The sequence below is a fragment of the Rhinopithecus bieti genome, unplaced genomic scaffold (genome assembly GCF_001698545.2).
Source record: "Rhinopithecus bieti isolate Rb0 unplaced genomic scaffold, ASM169854v2 scaffold_13243, whole genome shotgun sequence".
NCBI lineage: Eukaryota > Metazoa > Chordata > Mammalia > Primates > Cercopithecidae > Rhinopithecus > Rhinopithecus bieti.
In genome coordinates this window covers 80,120-100,646 of record NW_016807353.1, presented here as the reverse complement: position 1 = coordinate 100,646, position 20,527 = coordinate 80,120, and the positions used below count along the sequence as shown (strand labels likewise).

At 50.5% G+C, this 20,527-nt stretch overlaps 1 protein-coding gene across 2 annotated transcripts; it reads left to right on the top strand.

Annotated features, from left to right (window-relative positions):
* Positions 1 to 3,262: 3,262 nt before the first annotated feature.
* Positions 3,263 to 19,915, top strand: KIF22 (kinesin family member 22). 2 transcript variants are annotated; one of them, XM_017881399.1, is made up of 15 exons: positions 3,274 to 3,367; positions 3,585 to 3,872; positions 10,537 to 10,732; positions 12,020 to 12,147; positions 12,239 to 12,393; positions 12,937 to 13,146; positions 13,226 to 13,456; positions 13,590 to 13,743; positions 13,875 to 14,010; positions 17,000 to 17,168; positions 17,684 to 17,852; positions 18,227 to 18,294; positions 19,343 to 19,555; positions 19,645 to 19,704; positions 19,793 to 19,915. In XM_017881399.1, the coding sequence occupies exons 3-15, from the start codon at positions 10,671 to 10,673 to the stop codon at positions 19,838 to 19,840; spliced, it is 1,803 nt and encodes a 600-aa protein (XP_017736888.1). In that variant the 5' UTR covers positions 3,274 to 3,367; positions 3,585 to 3,872; positions 10,537 to 10,670; the 3' UTR covers positions 19,841 to 19,915. The 2 variants fall into 2 exon arrangements, with proteins under 2 accessions (XP_017736887.1, XP_017736888.1); XM_017881398.1 differs by lacking the exon at positions 3,585 to 3,872 and having other exon boundaries at positions 3,263 to 3,367.
* The last annotated feature ends 612 nt before the right edge of the window (positions 19,916 to 20,527 follow it).

Below are 20,527 nucleotides of genomic sequence, written 5' to 3'. Positions count from 1 at the left end.
CAGCTCACCCTGGCTGTCAGGTCCTTCTTAGAGCAGGTTGTAGCTATTGGTCACTCTGTATACACATGTCTGTATATGTGTAAATTTTCTGTGTTTGTATCTACCTATCTGTCTGCATCTTTTGGATCTGTTTCTTTGGAGAGCACTGACTAGTACAATCCCATTTGCTTGTAAAGGCAGTCTCATTCTGAAATAAGACAATCTTCTGAATTCTTGATGTAAGCCTCTGCCTGTCTGGGACATTCCCTGGGAAGCTGGGGAGGGACTTAGCGCTTTTCTCTTCACCCCTCATGTGCCACACCCCACTAGGGTGCCGAGGCAGGTCACCCAGTTCTGCGGGCCTCAGTCTCCTCCCCAGGTTGCTGGCTCCAGGTTTGAAAAGATGTGTATGAGGCAGGGATTATTGGCTCTTTTGGTTTATGGGAGCTGTTGCTCCTTTCTTCTACTTGAGGGTTTATTATTTTTTAAGTAATTACTTTCCCTAGACAATGGACCAGAAAACATCTGAAAGATAGTGACTAAGTTCAAGGCTTGCTCCATGCCAGGCACGGTGCTCCTGCTTCAAGAGCTCCACTCATGTGGTCCTTAGGAGAATGTGAGCACACGAACACCATTTTCAGCTGATGAAACTGTTGCAGGAAGTCAGGGACCCCGAATGGAGGAACCGGCTGAAGCCACGGCAGAACATAAATTGTGAAGATTTCATGGACATTTATTAGTTCCTCAAATTAATACTTTTATACTTTCCTATGCCTGTCTTTACTGCAATCGCTGAACATAAATTGTGAAGATTTCATAGACACTTATCACTTCCCCAATCAATACTCTTGTGATTTCCCATGCCTGTCTTTACTTTAATCTCTTAATCTCGTCATCTTTGTAAGCTGAGGATGGATGTTGCCTCAGGACCCTGTGATGATTGTGTTAACTGCACAAATTGTTTAAACAATATGAAATCTGGGCACCTTGAAAAAAGAACAGAATAACAGTGATGTTCAGGGAACAAGGGAGATAACCATTAGGTCTGGCTGCCTAAGAGCTGGGCGGAACAGAGCCATGTTTCTCTTCTTTCAAAAGCAAATAAGAGAAATGTCACTGAATTCTTTTCTCAGCAAGGAACAGCCCTGAGAAAGAGAATGCATTCCCAAGGGGAGGTCTCTAAAATGGCCACTCTGGGAACATCTGTCTTTTATGGTTGTAGATAAGGGATGAAATAAGCCCTGGTCTCCCGTGGCGCTCCCAGGCTTATTAGGACGAGGAAATTCCTGCCTAATAAATTTTGGTTAGACCGCTTGTCTGCTCTCAAACCCTGTCTCTTGATAAGATGTTATCAATGACAATGCATGCCCAAAACTTCATTAGCAATTTTAATTTTGCCCGGTCCTGTGATCTCACCGTCTCCATTAGCCTTGTGATATTTTATTACCTTGTGAAGCATGTGATCTCTGTGACCCACATCCTATTCATACACTCCCTCCCCTTTTGAAAATCACTAATAAAAACTTGCTGGTTTTGCGACTTGGGGGGCATCACAGAACCTCCTGATTTATGATGTCTCCCCTGGACACCCAGCTTTAAAATTTCTCTCTTTTGTACTCTTTCCCTTTATTTCTCAGACCAGCTGACACTTAGGGAAAACAGAAAAGGACCCACGTTGAGTATCGGGGGTGGGATTCCCCGGACAGTTATATCTATTGCTGTAGTGCCAATTCCTCAGCCCTTCACCATCGCCTGGCAACCACTACTAAGATGTATGTTTTGTGTCTATGGGTTTGTTACTGTAATTTTTAAATTCATTAATGTCACTTTAATTTGGTTTCATTTCACATACAGTATATATGGTCAGGCCTGGTGGTTCACACCTGTACTCCCAGCACTTTGGGAGGCCAAGGCTGGTGGATCACTTGAGGTCAGGAGTTTGAGACCAGCCTGGCCAACATGGTAAAACCCTGTCTCCATAAAAATACAAAAATTAGCTGAGCGTGTTGGTGCATGCCTGTAATCCCAGCTACTCAGGAGGCTGAAGCAAGAGAATCATTTGAACCCGAGAGGCAGAGGTTGGAGTGAACCGAGATTGAGCCACTGGGAGATGGAAGTGAAATCCTATCTCAAAAACAAAAAAACAAAAACCCTCATATATACAAAACATCTTTGGAGGCCTCATTTTAAAAAACTGTAGTGGGATCCCAAGGCAAAACTTTTCAGAAACACTGATGTAAGATTTGTGTTGTTTTGAGACTGGGTCTCACTCTGATGCCCTGGCTGGAGTGCAGTGGCACCATCTCAGCTCACTGCAACCTACACCTCCCAGGTTCAAGCGATTCTGCTGCCTCAGCCTCCCGAATAGCTGGGATTACAGGTGCGACACCAACCCCGGCTAATTTTTGTGTTTTTAGTAGAGATGGGGTTTCGCCATGTTGGCCAGACTGGTCTCGAGCTCCTCACCTCAGTGATCCTCCCGCCTCAGGCTCCCAAAGTGCTGGGATTACAGACAGGACTGAGCCACCAAGCCCGGCCTGGGTTTTGTTTTGTTGTTCAGTAGGGTGGAACATAATGTCTAAACCTGGGCCCTACCTACCTGGTGCTCAAAAGTGGAATGACGGTCCCTACCCAACCTTTCACAAAGGACAGAGAGCTACTCAACGGACCGCTGTACCCTTAAGGACTGGGAACCAGTGAGTGGGACTGAATCACAGAACAAGCGTTTTCCACGCTTCGCCGACGTGCTGAGTGCCAAGTTATAAAGACAGGAACATCCAAGCTGCTCTCCTGGGCTGACATGGACGCGAAGGGACCTACAGTGGTCTTGGGCCCAGCAGGCAGCGAGTGCAACGTGACAGCCCACAGTCCAGCCCCTGGGGCCCAGATCTACAGAACCGACCAGACGTGACAGCTCTTTGGCTGGGGCTGCAATCCCACGATCCACACAACGACCTTTGCTCCGCAGACGCGCCAACCACCCACGGAGGCAAGAAACTGCAGAAAATGAAGGGAAAGGGAGCCCAGTGCCGGGCGGCGCTCAGCAGCTCCCCCAGCGGCCACCGTCGTCAACATCTCCGCGTAGGGGTTTGAACCGTAGCGCGCTTCCAGAGGTCAACGGTTGCGCGGCCCACGCGCGCGCATGCGTCCTGACCAGGGGAAACCTTTTCTTGGGGACCCGGAGGCGAGCGCTGGAGGGCGGGATAGTGGCGAGCTACACGCAGGAGCTTCCGGCGGCGCGTAGTCGTGATTGGTGGAGCCTGGGAGAGGGGGCGGGGCAACGGGGAATTCGAATGGGAGAGGCGGGCCCAAGGAGGGAGGGGAATGTCCGCTGGGGTCTCGACGCAGCAGAGGCGACGCGAGATGGCGGCAGCGGCGGCTACCTCAGGTACTTGAGCCCGGCCTGGGCAAGGCGGGCACGGACGTCTGGAGCTTAGTGGGAGTCATGCGTCGGAGTGTGGTCCAGGTTCCGCGGGTTGTCGCGGAGAGGCGGCCACAGCGCGGGGGCGGGGAGAGGGGGACGGTGAGAGTGTGGGGTCGCGAGTTGGTCGGCCAGCCTGACTCCTGCCTTCTCCCTGTTTCCTGCTCTCTCCTTGGGTCAGTAGACTCGGGTCTCCGGCCCAGGCTCTTGGCTTGAACCCCGCGCACTTTGTGAGCTTCGGTTTCTTCGTCTGTGAAATGGTTCGGGTCATGGCCTCGTCCCTGGAGATGACCTGAATAAGCAAGAGAAGAGTGGCGGACGCTCTAGCCACGAGGACGAGAAGGGAGCCGGAGGCGTGTTTTGGGAAGGGTTCTGTGTGGGACATGGTGTTTGGGTGCAGAGACATCCCTGAGAGATGCAGGAGGGCGGATTGAGGATCAGACCCGGCTGCTGCTGTGTTTGAGTTGACAGCGTAAGATGCTCTGCGATTACAATAAAACGAAATAAAAGACTGAAGTTTCCTTTCACTCTAACATGGAAGTGAATGCTATTTTAGGGTTAGAAAGGCTGTTAGGACACCCAAAATCTTGTATTTGTTTACATGTGCCTCTCTAACCAGGAGACTTAGTCCTTGTCAGTGATGATGGTGGGCGCCATAGTAATTCATTGGAGCCCTCGTTAGCCTCGTGGGGAAACAGACATTTAGGAGAATCCCTAACATGTAGAGCTCTTGCTATGTGCCAGGCACAGTTGTAGGCATTTTATGGTGGTGAACCATTTATTGTCCACACAATGCTATGAGGTTACTATTACTGTCTTCGTTTTATACAGGAAACTGAGGTTAGTTTGTTCAGATTTCACGCAACTAGTAAATATTGGGGTCTGAATTCGCTCTGAATTCAGGAGTCAGAGTGTAGAGTCTCTGCTCTTAACCATTATGCCCAAGTACATGGTGTCCCTGCTGGCTGAGCAGAGTCTCCCCTTACCCTGATGTACTGTGTCCAGTGCTTGGTAGATATGAAAATGCCTGAATGAATAATATCCCTTCCTCGAGGAACTTAAAATCTGTTTGAATAGAGTGTCACATACGCAGATGTAATACGAAACACAATGAGAGATGTGTATAAACTGAGTGTGTAGAATCTGAAGTAAACCCTTGAGTATTCTGGGAGGACTTCATTCAGGGAGTGATACTTGAGATGGGTTTCAAAGGTTGGATAGGAGTTTGCCAGGCTTTGACTAAGAAGACAAGAACAGCAAGTGTTTTTTTAATTTATGATGTAAAAGAGGCCGAAGATGCTCTCTTAGCTCAATTTCCTCATCAAGAAAAGGGAGAAGAGTGAGTGAAATTTAGGAATTGTAGAAGAAGGGAAAATTAATAATAATTGCTAGTCTGGTCCAAGCTCAAGGTTGCTTTTATCATGAAAGGGCTAGACTCTTGTGCTGTAAATAATTGTTTACATGTGGCCCTCCCTCTTCCCTCCTCCCCTGGACTGTGAGCTCTGGGGCAGGAATGGCAGTGAGCCACTTTCATGATGGAAATGAACAAGCCAGTGAGTAGAAGTTTATTCACTACATCTTAATTTTTTTCAGCAAATACTTCCTGAGGGCCTACTCTGCACCAGGTGTTGGGGTTAGAAAGGTGAGCAGGATAAAACTTGTTCTCATAGTTGGCAGTCAGGTGGAGAAAGTGACAAACACGCAATAGTGGGGCGTGACAAATGCTTATGGAGGGGCTAACAAGAGCTGTGAGTGCACCTGATAAAGCCTTAGTGTCTACCAGGAAAGGGTTTTTGTTTTCTTTTTGAGACGGAGTCTTGCTCTGTCGCCCAGGCTGGAGTGCAGTGGCCGGACCTCAGCTCACTGCAAGATCCGCCTCCTGGGTTTACGCCATTCTCCTGCCTCAGCCTCCCGAGTAACTGGGACTACAGGCGCCAGCCACATCGCCCGGCTAGTTTTTTTGTATTTTTTTAGTAGAGACAGGGTTTCACCATGTTAGCCAGGATGGTCTTAATCTCCTGACCTCGTGATCCACCCGTCTCGGCCTCCCAAAGTGCTGGGATTACAGGCTTGAGCCACCGCGCCCGGCCAGTTTTGTTTTTTAAGAGGAATTAAGATGTGTTTACCTCAGTCACTCCAGGGTGGGGTGGGGAGCAGTGCAGCTATTCTAGGGAGAGAGATTAACATGGACAAAAACCCAAAGGTGCAAGAGAACTTAGAGTTTTGTAGGAAGTGAAAGAAATTCATCGTGACTGGTAATTTACACTGCAAGGAAGGAAACAGAGGGAATGACTAGAGGGCAGGGAGACACCTTGCTACCACCAGCAAGGAAGGCTGTAAAGACCATGACCTTGGGCAGAGGTAGTGCAGTGGCAGTGGAGAGAAGTGGACTTGTTCAAGAGATTTAAAGGAATAGACTTGACAGATGTTAATAATGAACTGATGTGGGAGGTAAGAGACGTTGGAGTTAAAGACTCCCACTTTTGGGGTTGGTGCCATTCATTTACATCAGATCAAAGGAGGAGGCTGCAGAGAGATGGGGAAGGGAGGGTTCAGTTTAGGACAGGTGGAGTTTAAGAGGAGCTGTCGGCCGGGCTCACACCTATAATCCCAGCATTCCAGCACTTTGGGAGACCAAGGCAGGAGGATCAAGAGATCGAGACCATCTTGGCCAACATGGTGAAACCGTCTCTAAAATTAATCAAAAATTAGCTGGGTGTGGTGGCATACGCACCTGTAGTCCCAGCTATTCGGGAGGCTAAGGCAGAAGATTGCAGTGAGCCAAGAGTCAAAAAAAAAAGGAGCTGTCAGGGCAGCCGTTCAGAACGTGGGTCTGCAGTAGAGAGCTTTTGTGCAGAACGTACAATAGGACTTATCGGCTGTAAGATGTTACTGAAGCCAAGAGGACAGGTGACCTGCCTACTGAGTGATCTCAGCTGGGGACAACTTTGTCCCTCACAGGACATTTGGAGATGTCTGGAGAGATTTTTAGTTGTTACAACTTGAGGGTGAGGGTGGAGAATGCTACTGGCATCTAGTAAGCATGTGCTGTTAACAGCCTAAATGCACAGGACAGCCCCACAACAGGAATTAGCCAGCTCAAAATGTGAGTAGTGCTGAAGTTGAGAAATGCTGGTCTAGAGAAAGGATAGACAGATCCTACGAAAAGCACTGGAGACTGGTAGAACTGAGGAGTGAACAGAGAACTAGGTAAGACAACCAGAAAGTTGGGGGGCATGGAAATGAAGGGAAAAGTGTGTTTCCCAAGAGTGTTGCATATTTCTGGGAGGTCCAACAGGATTGAGGCTGAGTACGCCTACTGGATCTAGCATTAGGGAGGCCATGGGTGACCCTGCTGAATAGTGAGGGCAGAAGCAAGTTGCAGGGATGGAGGAGTGGGTAGCAAGAGAAAGGGTGTAATAATAACAGCTAAGGATTGAGCAGTTGTGCCAGGCACTGTGCTAAACATTGTATGTACATTATTACTTTGAATCCTCACATTCTTATGAGATGCAAAGGTGAAGGGGCTGAGGAGCCTGAGGAGGGTTCATATAAAGCACATTGGAGTTAGATCTTCATTTGAAGCTGTCACTCACTAGCTGTTGACCCTGGGCCAGTCAGCTAACCCCTCTATACTGAGGTTTCCTCATCTGGAAAATGGGAGATAGACATTAAAAAGCACTTACTGGCCTTTTACCAAATACCAGATAATGTTCAAAGCATTTTTACATGAATCACCTAAATTACTGTCCTAACAACCTAACAAGAAGGTATTTTTATTCCCATTTTGCAGGTAAGGAAATTGAGGCACTGGGATGGAAAATAATTTCCCTAGGTTACTTAGCTAGCTGTAAATGGCAGAGCTGGGATTTCAACCCAGGCCATTTTACCTTGAATAATGAACCTACCTACTATGTGCTAGTCACTGTGCTGCCTGTATTTTAATTATCTTTTTTTTTTTTTTCTGAGATACAGTCTTGCTCTGTCACCCAGTATGGAGTGCAATGGCACGATCTCTGCTCACTGCAACCTCCACCTCCCGCATTCAAGCAATTCTTGTGCCTCAGTCTCCCAAGTAGCTGTGATTACAGGTGCACACCACCATACCTGACTAATTTTTGTACTTTTAGTAGAGCCAGGGTTTCACCACCAGGCTGATCTCAAACTCCTGACCTCAGGTGATCCGCCCACCTTGGCCTCCCAAAGTGCTGGGATTACAGGCTTGAACCACCACGCCAGGCCAAATTCTCAAAAAACCCAAGGCCTACCCCCAACCTTATTTTACAGACAAGGAAACCTAAGGTCCAAGGTCACAAACTAATAAATGTCAGAGCTGGAATTGAAGTCCAGTTCTGTCTGACCAGCGTCTACACTCTACCTCATCACTGACTTCCCCTTCCCCTTAGATTGATCACTGCGCTTCCTTAAGTGCCTCTACATCTGCCATCTTTCTGTTCTTTCTGCTCTCCTGTGAAAGCAGGCAGAGGAGGGTCCTGCACACATTTTTGACAAGTCAGTGCACCTTAATTTTCTGTCTGCACACGTGCATCTGCAGGTTTTTACCTGCTTACTCCTGACTTTCAGGATTACCATGAGGAACAAATGAGAACTACATGTCCAAGCGCTTTGCTACCATAACGTGAGAAATAGTATTAGTAGCCCCATTTATCAGATGATGGAATGGAGGTTCAATTTTTGAAACAGGCCATCTGCTTATGGGTATGCCTGCCTTACTTAGATGTAAGATTCTTTCTTTTTTTTTTTAGACAAAGTCTCGCTCTGTCGCCCAGGCTGGAGGGCAGTGGCGCGATCTCGGCTCATTGCAAGCTCCACCTCCCGGATTCAGGCCATTCTCCTGCCTCAGCCTCCCGAGTAGCTGGGACTACATGCGCCTGCAACCATGCCTGGCTAATTTTTTGTATTTTTAGTAGAGATGGGGTTTCATCGTGTTGGCCAGGATGGTCTCGGTCTCCTGACCTTGTGATCTGATCTGCCTCCCTTGGCCTCTCAAAGTGCTGGGATTATAGGCGTGAGCCACCGTGCCCGGCCTAGGCGTAAGATTCTTTCTAGGCGTCATCTATCTGCCTTTTCGTCTTGCTGTTTCTGTGTTGACTACATATACCAGCCAGCCTTTGGCCTTCTGCGAGGCCTATGGCTCCTAGCAACCAGCTACTACCACCAGCAAGGAAGGGAAAGAGCTGCCAGGAGCTTTCCCAGTTAGTACATAATAGAGAAGCAATACAGCATCCTATTAAAAGAGTTTTAGAGGGGAAGAGATCTAGGTTTGAATTCCACTATGAGCTACAGTATGTTATCCTCCAACGTAAAATAGAGTAATACTGTCCTTAGATGTTTTCAACTCACTTAACCCCCACAAAAATAGAGGCCTTTTCTTTTTTTAAGTTTTATCTTCATTGTCTTTTCCGATGATACAAAATAATTCAGTTTGGCCGGGCGCGGTGGCTCAAGCCTGTAATCCCAGCACTTTGGGAGGGCGAGATGGGTGGATCACGAGGTCAGGAGATCGAGACCATCCTGGCTAACACAGTGAAACCCTGTCTCTACTAAAAATATAAAAAAAACTAGCCGGGCGAGGTGGTGGGCGCCTGTAGTCCCAGCTACTCGGGAGGCTGAGGCAGGAGAATGGCGGGAACCTGGGAGGCGGAGCTTGCAGTGAGCTAAGATCGCGCCACTGCACTCCAGCCCGGGCGACAGAGCGAGACTCGGTCTCAAAAAAAAAACAAAAACCCTAGCCTGCCAGGTGTAGGTGTTCCTTTGCTGTGCTCTATGCATGGGCATGTGTTTGTGTGTTTCTAATATCCTTCGTAAAGATGCGTTTGGCATTTAGCAGTGCATCAGGCTAGTATTGCCTGGGAGGGCAATTTACAGTGGTTTCTGATTCTGTTAACGAATGGCATCTGCTGGCTCAGAGCTTGTAACTATGATTTTGGTTACTTTCCCTAAACTTACCATTTTAATTTGCCCACACTTTTACTTCATGTGTTAGTTTGCTGGGGCTGTCATAACCNAAAAAAAAAAAAAAAAAAAAAAGACTTGATTTAATCATCTGAAGCAAATTCAGGGATAAGTTTACATGAGAGAAGAATTGCATGTCGGTGGTTTTTGCAGAACCCACATAATTCCCCATGTTAACGAGAAAGATCATCGTTAACAGTTTGCAGGGGGGGTGGGTCTGTGAGTGTATATACATCTCAATACATATTAGAAACCCCAGTTAAGAAATAGAGGTACACAGGCTGGGTGGGGTAGCTCACACCTGTACTCCCAACACTTTGGGAGGCCAAGGCGGGCAGATCACTTGAGGTCAGGAATTCGAGACCAGCCTGGCCAACATGGTGAAACCCTGTTTCTACCAAAGATACAAAAACTAGCCAGGAGTGGTGTTGGGCGCTTGTAATCCCATCTACTCAAGAGGCTGAGGTAGGAGAATCGCTTGAACCTGGGAGGTGGAGGTTGCAGTGAGCTGAGATCATGCTACTGCACTCCAGCCTGGATGACAGAACAAGACTATCTCAAAAAAAAAAGCACAGAAAAGTCTGGCAATTCACTGTCTGGTTTAGGTTTCGGTCAGATGTCAACCCTTTTAATCCTTAGAACAACCCTGTGAGGTGCTGGTCTACTTCACCCTTGGCAATTCAAAACATGTCCTGGGGCAGGCATGGTGGCTCCTGCCTATAATTCCAGCACTTTGGGAGGCTGAGGTAGGAGGATCACTGGAGCCCAGGAGCTGAAGACAAGCCTGGGTAACCTAGTGAGAGTCCATCCCTCTCTCCCTCTCTCTCTCTATTTTTTGTTTTTTAAGTGCCCAGCATCACCTGGGAGCTTGTGAGAAATGCAAAATCTTGGGCATCACCCCAGGGAGACTGAAACCAAATCCACGTTTTCACAAGATCCTCCAGGTTATTTTGTCTGAGAAGCCTGCTATACACCCCGCTGGACTTGCTTGTAGAGCAGGGAAGGCACTGAGGCCAAGCTTAGGGGTGTCCACAACATGACCAGGGCAGAATGAACTTCTCCAACATGAGCTGTGGCCCCCAGCCTGCCCAGCAAAGTTGGTCCCTGCTTCTTCTGCCACCACCATACTTCATGCCTAAAAGTGATTTTCTCTCCTCCAGGAGCTGGTCGCTGTCGGCCAAGCAAGATTGGGGCTAGTCGTCGTCCACCTCCAGCTCGCGTAAGGGTGGCTGTGCGACTGCGGCCATTTGTGGATGGAACAGTTGGAGCAAGCGATACCCCCTGTGTGCGGGGCATGGACAGCTGCTCTCTAGAGATTGCTAACTGGAGGAACCACCAGGAGACTCTCAAATACCAGTAAGGTTCAGGCCACTCCTCTTCCCTCATGCCATCACCTCCGTCTCCTAGGCCTGCCCATGTTATCACTTCCCCAGAGAGTTTCTCCGACCTGCCTCCCCAGGATTCTTGCTCCCTCCTTAGCACCGCTTTGTTCCCTGAGCCTTCACTGTTCACTAGGAAATGTTCACAGGTGTCCCCCGTGATGGGCCCTCTCTGGGATACTGTAGGGAGAGATGAGAGGTTAAATCAGACATATGTTACTGTGCACAGAGAGGGAAGAGCAATGAAGGTGAGCAGGTGAGCCCCAAGTAGAGGCTATGGGACACAGGGGGAGGGTTGGGGGAACACAGACCAGCCAGCCAGCCTACCCAAGCTGCAGCTGGGTAGTATCAGAGAAGACCACCCAGATATGGGGACAGAACTCACAAGGGCAGCTACTTTATAATCCTACTGGGGATTTCAAATTCAAACTCCTTGGCCTGTTTTTCTAGGCAGGGGCTGGCAAACCATGGCCTGCAGGTCAAATCTGATCAGGAGTAAGATTTTCAGTAAATAAAATTTTATCGTTTATTTACATATTGTCTATAGCTGCTTTCTGACTACAGTGGCAGAGTTGAGTAGTTGTAAAAGGAACACATGGCCCACAAAGTCTAAAATATGTACAGTCTGCCTTTTTACAGAAGTTTGCTAGCTCCCATACTAGACCGTTAACAATTTGGGCTTCAGTTTCTTTCCAGCCTCATTCCCTCAACATATACTAAACCCCTGCTGTGGCCTAAGTTGCAGCTTCTCCACCAGAACGCAGTGAATATGTGATTGGTATGTGGAGTCTAGTCCAGTCGTAAGCAGCATCCTCTGTTTTCCCCATTACGGTTTAAAATACAATGTTCTACACGTGTGGCCATGTGAAAAAGATTGGCAAGCCTTGCTTTTGTGCTATTCTTGATTCTTAGAGTTTCTTTCTTTGGTCAAAATCTTCCTTGAGCAGAATCAGTTACTCCTTCAAGAGTGTGTTCTTATCTTCATTTCCTAAATCACAGCAGTATGGATATCTATCCTACCAGACTGCAAAACTCGAAGAGCAAGGATATCAGATCCATCTCTGTATTCCTAATACCAATAGAGAGATGAGGATGGAGTAGGTGTTAGGTGGATGCTTTTTAAGGTCTTTGTGCAAGAAAGCGGATAGAGACTTTCTCTTAAATCCAAGATCCAGATGAGAGTAGAATACCTTACCTACCCCCACCCCACTCCACCCCTTACACACACACACACACATACTAATTTCTTTCTTTCTTCCTGCAGGTTTGATGCCTTCTATGGGGAGAGGAGTACTCAGCAGGACATCTATGCAGGTTCAGTGCAGCCCATCCTAAGGCACTTGCTGGAAGGGCAGAATGCCAGCGTGCTTGCCTATGGACCCACAGGAGCTGGTGAGGGAGCCAGAAAAGAAACAGTTATGGGTCAGAAAGGGCTGGGGAAACAGAGAGGAAAATCTCACAGCTTTCTCCACTCTCTCCCCAGGGAAGACGCACACAATGCTGGGCAGTCCAGAGCAACCTGGGGTGATCCCGCGGGCTCTCATGGACCTCTTGCAGCTCACAAGGGAGGAGGGCGCCGAGGGCCGGCCATGGGCCCTTTCTGTCACTATGTCGTACCTAGAGATCTACCAGGAGAAGGTGAGGCCCCGCGCTGGTTGGGAGAGGAGCAACAAAGGGTCAAAGTAAGACCTGGTTCTAGAAAATGAAGCTCTGCTCTAGCAGGGAGGTAAGGTGAGACCTAGAAAGACAGAGGCTGGGGTAGCAGATGGTACAACTCCGAGAATAGAACAGAGAAAGGAAACTGATCCCCAGAAAGCAGCCGCCTCGGCCGGGCACAGTGGCTCAAGCCTGTAATCCCAGCACTTTGGGAGGCCGAAACGGGCGGATCACGAGGTCAGGAGATCGAGACCATCCTGGCTAACACAGTGAAACCCCGTCTCTACTAAAAAAATACAAAAAACCAGCCAGGCAAGGTGGCGGGCACCTGTAGTCCCAGCTACTTGGGAGGCTGAGGCAGGAGAATGGCATAAGCCCGGGAGGTGGAGCTTGCAGTGAGCTGAGATCCGGCCACTGCACTCCAGTCTGGGCAACAGAGCGAGACTCTGTCTCAACAACAACAACAAAAAAGAAAGCAACCGCCTCTGTATGGAGAATTGCCCTTCCCCTTCACTGCTTACACAGGTATTAGACCTACTGGACTCTACATCGGGAGACCTGGTGATCCGAGAAGACTGCCGGGGGAACATCCTGATTCCGGGTCTTACCCAGAAGCCCATCACTAGCTTTGCTGATTTTGAGCGGCACTTCCTGCCAGCCAGTCGAAATCGGACTGTAGGAGCCACCCGGCTCAACCAGCGCTCCTCCCGCAGTCATGCTGTGCTCCTGGTCAAGGTGAGGCCACAGACGGGCGAGGACCTGGGAAGCCCAGGAGCCTGAGCTAATAAGCATGAGACCTTTGCTCTTACCCCAGGTGGACCAGCGGGAACGTTTGGCCCCATTTCGCCAGCGAGAGGGAAAACTCTACCTGATTGACTTGGCCGGGTCAGAGGACAACCGGCGCACAGGCAACAAGGGACTTCGGCTAAAAGAGAGCGGTGCCATCAACGCCTCCCTGTTTGTCCTGGGCAAGGTGGTAGATGCGCTGAATCAGGGCCTCCCTCGTGTACCTTATCGGGACAGCAAGCTCACTCGCCTATTGCAGGTCAGACCCACCTGTCTCAGGGAAGAAGGGGCTGCAGAAGGAGGTTCTCAGGCCTGCTGTGGGGTGGGGAATAGCGGTTGAGGCATAGGAAGGCTGGGCTTCTGACCCACCCACTGCCTGGTCCCACCCTCAGGACTCTCTGGGTGGCTCAGCCCACAGCATCCTTATTGCCAACATTGCCCCTGAGAGACATTTCTACCTAGACACAGTCTCTGCACTCAACTTTGCTGCCAGGACCAAGGAGGTGATCAACCGGCCTTTTACCAATGAGAGCCTGCAGCCTCATGGTGAGAACTAGGGGAGGCAGGAGTGGAAATGCTGGGTCTGGAAATCAGGGAGTTTGTTGAAACCACCAAGCATCAGCACAGAGGCTGACCACCCGCGATCCCTCTCTTCACCCCATCCTCCAATCATCTAGTCTTGGGACCTGTTAAGCTGTCTCAGAAAGAATTGCTTGGTCCACCAGAGGCAAAGAGAGCTCGAGGCCCTGAGGAAGAGGAGATCGGGAGCCTTGAGCCCATGGCAGCTTCAGCCTCTGCCTCCCAGAAACTCAGGTGAGCAGTGGGCCTTGGATGTATCTCCTTCCTGATGTGTGGCTTAGCAGCAGAGCTGCAATGCCTGTCAGATCCTTGAGCAGAGACAGCTGTGATCTTGTTCCTCTCCCATTAAATTCACCATAGGCCGGGTGTGGTGGCTCACTCCTGTAATCCCAGCACTTCGGGAGGCCAAGGTTGGGTGGATCACCTGAGGTCAGGAGTTCGAGACCAGTCTGGCCAACATGGTGAACCCCCATCTGTACTAAAAAATACAAAAAGTAGTCGGGTGTGGTGGCGTGTGCCTGTAATCCCAGCTACTCGGGAGACTGAGGCAGGAGAATCCCCTGAACCCAGGAAGCTGAGGTTGCAGGGAGCTGAGATTGCGGCCACTGCACTCCAGCCTGGGCAACAGAGCAAGACTCCATCTCAAAGTAAATAAATACATTCACCCCCAGCTGGGCATGGTGACTCACACCTGTAATCCCAACACTTTGGGAGGCCAAGGCAAGCAGATCACCTGAGGTCAGGAGTTCAAGACCAGTCTGGCCAACATGGCAAAACCCTGTCTCTACTAAAAATACAAAAATTCGCCAGGCATGGTAGTGGGCGCCTATAATCCCAGCTACTCGGGAGGCTGAGGCAGGGAGAATTGCATGAATCTGGGAGGTGGAGGCTGCAGTGAGCCGAGATCAAGCCACTAAATACTCCAGCCTAGGTGACAGAGCAAGACTCCGTCTCAATAAATAAATAAATACATAAATTCCCCCCCAAATTTTACTCCGTTGAATCACTAAAGTCTAAGATCAATCTCTCCTCAGTGCTGCTGCGTTGGGGACCTAAGGAGGCCTCCTTCTGGAGATCCTTTCCATTTTCCAACCTCTTTAGCCCTCAGCAAAACTTCTTGCTTTGGGACAGCTGTTTCAAGGATGAGCATTTTTGCTTCTGGTTCAAGGAGTGATCTGGATCAGATCTTTCAGATCCATGAGAGAAAAGCAAAGGAGACTTGGAAGAGCTGTGCCCCTGAGACCACCTGGTCTGTGTGTCAGTGCCCAGCTTCTCCATGACTCTCTGGGGAGCCAGCTGCTGTCCTAACTGCTTCTACCCTCAATCCAGACAAAGCCTCTAAGTCCTTTGTGTCACCTCCTGACCCAACTCCAATCACCCCACCTCATGGCCCAGTATGTACTAATCCTCAGGTCATCTCTATTCAGAGGTCTTGCTTTCTGTGTCTGGCCACTTAGCCCTTGTGCTGTTCCCTCCAACCCCCAGAAGCCAGCTGCAGTTTTAACTTTGCCCTGTTTCTACCCCTAGCCCAAATAAAGCCTGTGAACTACTAAACAGAGGTGACCTGAGGAGGCCACGGTTAGTGCCCACTCTGTCCCAGGGGGCTACTGTAGTTAAGGAAGATGCCACACACAAGAAGATGCTTGTGCACTCATGACCCAATCTCTCAGTCTTGTCTTTCCCAAACCATCTGTCAGCACTCTCCACTGCTGTGTGCACCCAGAAATGTGCACAGGTAAGCTCTGTCAGATAGGCACTCTGAGTAAGGGGAAGCTCAGAGTGGGCACAACAAACCTAGCAGACCCAGAGCTTGGGGTGCTCACAGGAGAGGAAGTTAGATGGGAACATCAGTATGTGATACCAGGTGGAGAATTCAGAATCAGGAAGGAGTAGCTCCTGCTGCTGTGAGAGCCAGGAAGGAAGAGAGATGACTTCTAGTGTTTGCCCACATATGTTCTGATCCTCTTTTTCCAAGGCACTGGCGTGGAAAGCACAGGAGTGTCCCTGTCCTCCAGGAGCCAGTTCACAGCATAGGAAGGGAGATGCGAGCATCATGGGAAAGGTGGCATCAAACTGACCTGAAAAGATCATTGATACAGATGTGAGGAGATGTGGGGCAAGATTCCAGGCAAAATAAATTAATGTTAGACATTGCTGACTGGGCGCGGTGGCCCACACCTGTAATCCCAGCACTTTGGGAGGCCAGAGTGGGTGGATCACTTGAGCCCAGGAGTTCAAGACGAGCCTGAGCAACATAGTAAGATCCCATCTCTACAAAAAAATTAGCTGGGCTTGGTGGCATGCACCTGTGGACCCAGCTACTCAGGAGGCTGAGGCAGGAGGATTGCTTAAGCCCCGGGGGGCCAAGGCTATAGTGAGCTGTGATCTCAACACTGCACTCCAGCCTGGGTGACAGAGCAAGACCCTGTCTCAAAAAAAAAAAAGACTGTTAAGCCTTACCATGCTCAGTCAGGACTGTGCTTGAACAGGCCTTCCCTGCTGCCCACAGGATATAGGCTTGGCAGCTGAGGTCTTCAGTGGATTTCAAAGCCCTTCTGGGCCGGGCGCGGTGGCTCAAGCCTGTAATCCCAGCATTTTGGGAGGCTGAGACGGACGGATCACGAGGTCAGGAGATCGAGACCATCCTGGCTAACATGGTGAAACCTCGTCTCTACTAAAAAATACAAAAAAACTAGCCGGGCGAGGTGGTGGGCGCCTGTAGTCCCAGCTACTCGGGAGGCTGAGGCAGGAGAATGGCATAAACCTGGGAGGCGGAGCTTGCAGTGAGCTGAGATCCAGCCACTGCACTCCAGCCTGGGCGACAGAGCGAGACTCCGTCTCAAAAAAAAAAAAAAAAAAGCCCTTCTGAAGATGGCATCTTCTGTGATGTTTTCCCCAACTGCTCCTCCAAATGGTCAAGCACTGCCCTGGCAGTCACCTTATGGTCTCTTGATTTCCTCGGTAGACAGTGCTTCCAGGACAGGGCAGTGTCTTAGATCTCTCATACCTGGCACTCAAGTGTTCACCTAATTTCCTGGCATTCCTGAGCAGTCACTTCACCTGATGAAGTGACTGCACCCAGAGAAATTGGATGCCTAGCAAGTTAACATTAGGTTCTGGAGCTACAGGATATGCCAAGTTAAGGTGTGGTGAGGGGAGTCCTGCTGCTGTAGAAGGTGATGAGGGAGGAGGTAGGTGGAGAGCAACTTATTTGTCTGCTCAGCCCCCTGCAGAAGCTAAGCAGCATGGACCCGGCCATGCTGGAGCGCCTCCTGAGCTTGGACCGTCTGCTGGCCTCCCAGGGGAGCCAGGGAGCCCCTCTGTTGAGTACCCCAAAGCGAGAGCGGATGGTGCTCATGAAGACTGTGGAAGAGAAAGACCTGGAGATTGAGGTAGGTGTTTTAGGGATGTGGGAGCTGGGATTCCTGTTGGCCTTGAGAAGCAATACTCAGATCTTCAAACAGGGAAGGATACTCAGGCTGGACTAGAGTCCAGTTTTCTCCCAATACCGGAAGTTCTCCAGTTTCTTCTTGAATGTCCTTAACATGGCTGAAATTTGACAGACAATTGAGATCAGATGTGAGGGGGTGAGAAGAAAAAGTTCAAAGTAAAAGCAACAAATGTTAAACATTACATTTCCTAAAGCCCAGCTCAATTAATGGAGGACTCTGCTTTAAAAGCCTTTCCCTTCAATATTTGCAGAAGCTTGTTCCACCTCTGGGTAGCCCCTTGATCACAGAAAGCTCTTAATTATGTTAGGCTCCACCTGTCTCCTGGTAACCTCCCATTGGTCCTAGCCCTGCCCTCTGGGGCCACAAAGCCTTGCATACTCACCCTGATAACCCACTGCCCTTCAGGCTGCCCTGGAGTTGGGTCTGGGTCACATCTCCCTGATCCTTTCCAACAGAGGCTTAAGATGAAACAAAAAGAACTGGAGGCCAAGGTGTTGGCCCAGAAGGCTGAAGACTCAAAGGAAAAGGAGAACCATTGTCCCACGATACTCCGGCCCCTTTTGCATCGCACAGTCACAGTGGCAAAGCCCCTGAAAAAGGCTGTGGTGATGCCCCTACAGCTAAGTAAGTTTGACTCCAACGCAGCTGAGATCCCGTAAGGCAGGAAGTGTTAGGAGCAGCTATCTCTATGTCATTTATGTTCTCCCACCACATACCAGTCCCTGGGAGGGGTGAGGAGGCTCTAAGGCAGCGCTGGAGGTGCTCTGCCCTCCGGTGTTTAGTACAGTGGGATGGACAAACAAGTAGAGGATTGAAGACAATGGAAGACTGAAATCACTTTAAATGCGGGTATAAAAAAGGTCATGTGGAAACACAACAGGTTAACTCAGGGTGGAGGGAAGCTGGGGAATCAGAAATGGAAGAACCGAAGGGCTACCAGGGAGGGTGAAAAGTACCCTTTGCCTTGACTCCAATCAATTCTCAATTCCTACTTTCAGTTCAGGAGCAGGCAGCATCCCCAAATGCCGAGATCCATATCCTGAAGAATAAAGGCCGGAAGAGAAAGGTGAAAGTAGCTGGGGGCTTAGGCTACACCTGGAGCCCAGAAGTAAGGGGGAGTAGGCTCTAGAGGGAGGAGCTTTGGCCTTGGGGTTAAACGAACTGGGTGATGGCCACCAGCTATTAACAGGCCTCAGCTGGGCGCGGTGGCTCAAGCCTGTAATCCCAGCACTCTGGGAGGCCGAGACAGGCGGATCACGAGGTCAGGAGATCAAGACCATCCTGGCTAACACAGCAAAACCCCGTCTACTAAAAAATACAAAAAAAAAAAACACTAGCCGGGGAGGTGGCGGGCGCCTGTAGTCCCAGCTACCTGGGAGGCTGAGGCAGGAGAATGGCATAAACCCGGGAGGTGGAGCTTGCAGTGAGCTGAGATCCGGCCACTGCACTCCAGCCTGGGCGACAGAGTGAGACTCCATCTCAAAAAAAAAAAAAAACCAGGCCTCAAGTTGCTTACCCCTGGAATGTGGTGATGAATGGTTCCTTGCAGGGCATGTAGGGTGGAAGGCAGTGATGTGGATGTACCTCACAGAGCGGATGTTCCACTGTGTAGCCTGGCTTCTGCCCTCTACAAGTTTAAGAGGAAAACTTAGGGAACCTAAGCACTCAAGAATGAAACCACATGCGCGCATACCCAGAATTGAACACCACTAGAACTACTCAAACACTGAGATGGTTGGGGGAGGGGTATCATTTATTTATATTATTTTCTCCCATGTATTTTTGAAAGAGAGCTTATTCTTTCCCTTTTAGAGATGAGGGACCAGATTTAAGAGCTTATTTTGTGCTTTACATTCATTAACTCACTTGATCTCCACAGCAACTCAATGAGAAAGGTGCTAATGTTACTACTGAGTACTCAATAGTACCTCTCTTTCACTAGTTGCATAATGAGAATTAAGCCAGAGTGACCTGAGGGCGGGATTTTGGACACAACTTGAGGAGAGGAAGAGGCTGGAGCACAGGAGGTCGCTGGTGCTGGGCTCCTAGTTTTGGCAGAGGAGCCCAAAGCACTTGGCTGCCCTGCATGTCACTCACCTCCCTTTGTCTCCCAGCTGGAGTCCCTGGATGCCCCAGAGCCTGAGGAGAAGGCTGAGGACTGCTGGGAGCTACAGATCAGCCCGGAGCTACTGGCTCATGGGCGCCAAAAAATACTGGATCTGCTGAACGAAGGCTCAGCCCGGGATCTCCGCAGTCTTCAGCGTATTGGCCCGAAAAAGGCTCAGCTAATCGTGGGATGGCGGGAGCTCCACGGCCCCTTCAGCCAGGTAACAGCCCACTGGACTGGGGCAGGGCAGGGAGCTGGGGAGACCAGGCACCCCTGAGACCCCGTCCCCCATCCATCCTGTCCCGCCAGGTGGAGGACCTGGAACGCGTGGAGGGTATAACGGGAAAACAGATGGAGTCCTTCCTGAAGGTGAGGTCACGGCCCTGCCCCTCCTCTGCGTGTCCTGCGCCCCGCGTCCCTCTCTAACGTCGCTGCCCCCCTCCCTCCTGTGTTGCAGGCAAACATCCTGGGTCTCGCCGCCGGCCAGCGCTGTGGCCCCTCCTGACCGTCGTCTCTTCACTCCGCCTTTTTAAATCCTTGTATAACCCTGTGTTGTGTAAATACAGTTTTTGCTCCGGTGCTTCCGCCTGATTTTTGGGGCTGTGGGGGCGGGACCGGGGTGTGACTGCTTTGGGGTGGGCCGCGAGCGAGGCCGGAGACTCCACCGGGCGCCATCTTCAGGGAGCGAGTCAGCTCTAGATTGTAAATAAACAGCTGGAGTGGGGCGGGGAGGACGGTGGCCGGCAGGACGCAAAAAGCGGAAGCCGAAGCATGAGGCCTGCGACCGTTAGGCGGGCGCGCGCTCAGGGATTAGCCCCGCCCCGTCCGTGCCCCCGCGCGCTCCCCCATTCTCCCGCTCGGCAACGACCTTGTGCGCGTGCGCGCGAAATAACGGCCGCTGGCTGAGGGAGGGGGGTGGAATCGTTGGAGGGGGTAAGAGGAGAGAAGCCGCCCCGTCTCCCGCGCGCCCACCACCTGCGCCATCGTCAGCCAATCAGCAGCCGTCTCAGGGGTCTCGCGCTTGGGGCGACTCGGGCTGCTGGGTGGCTCCCCCGTCCCTCCTCCCGCCAGAGTCCCTCTCGCGCCCGCCCCTCCCGCTGGCCACGCGCGCGCTCGCGCTCGCGCTCGCGCCCGCTCCAGCCTCTTGTGTGTCCTCGCGCCCCCCGCCCGCCCTCCCCGCGCGCAGTGTGCT

Coding starts and splice junctions, on each gene's coding strand:
- KIF22 (XM_017881398.1), top strand. CDS start 3,304: ATGTCCGCTGGGGTCTCGACGCAGCAGAGGCGACGCGAGATGGCGGCA. Junction 10,733..12,019: donor CAGGAGACTCTCAAATACCA/GTAAGGTTCAGG, acceptor TTCTTCCTGCAG/GTTTGATGCCTTCTATGGGG. Junction 13,744..13,874: donor TGAGAGCCTGCAGCCTCATG/GTGAGAACTAGG, acceptor CCAATCATCTAG/TCTTGGGACCTGTTAAGCTG.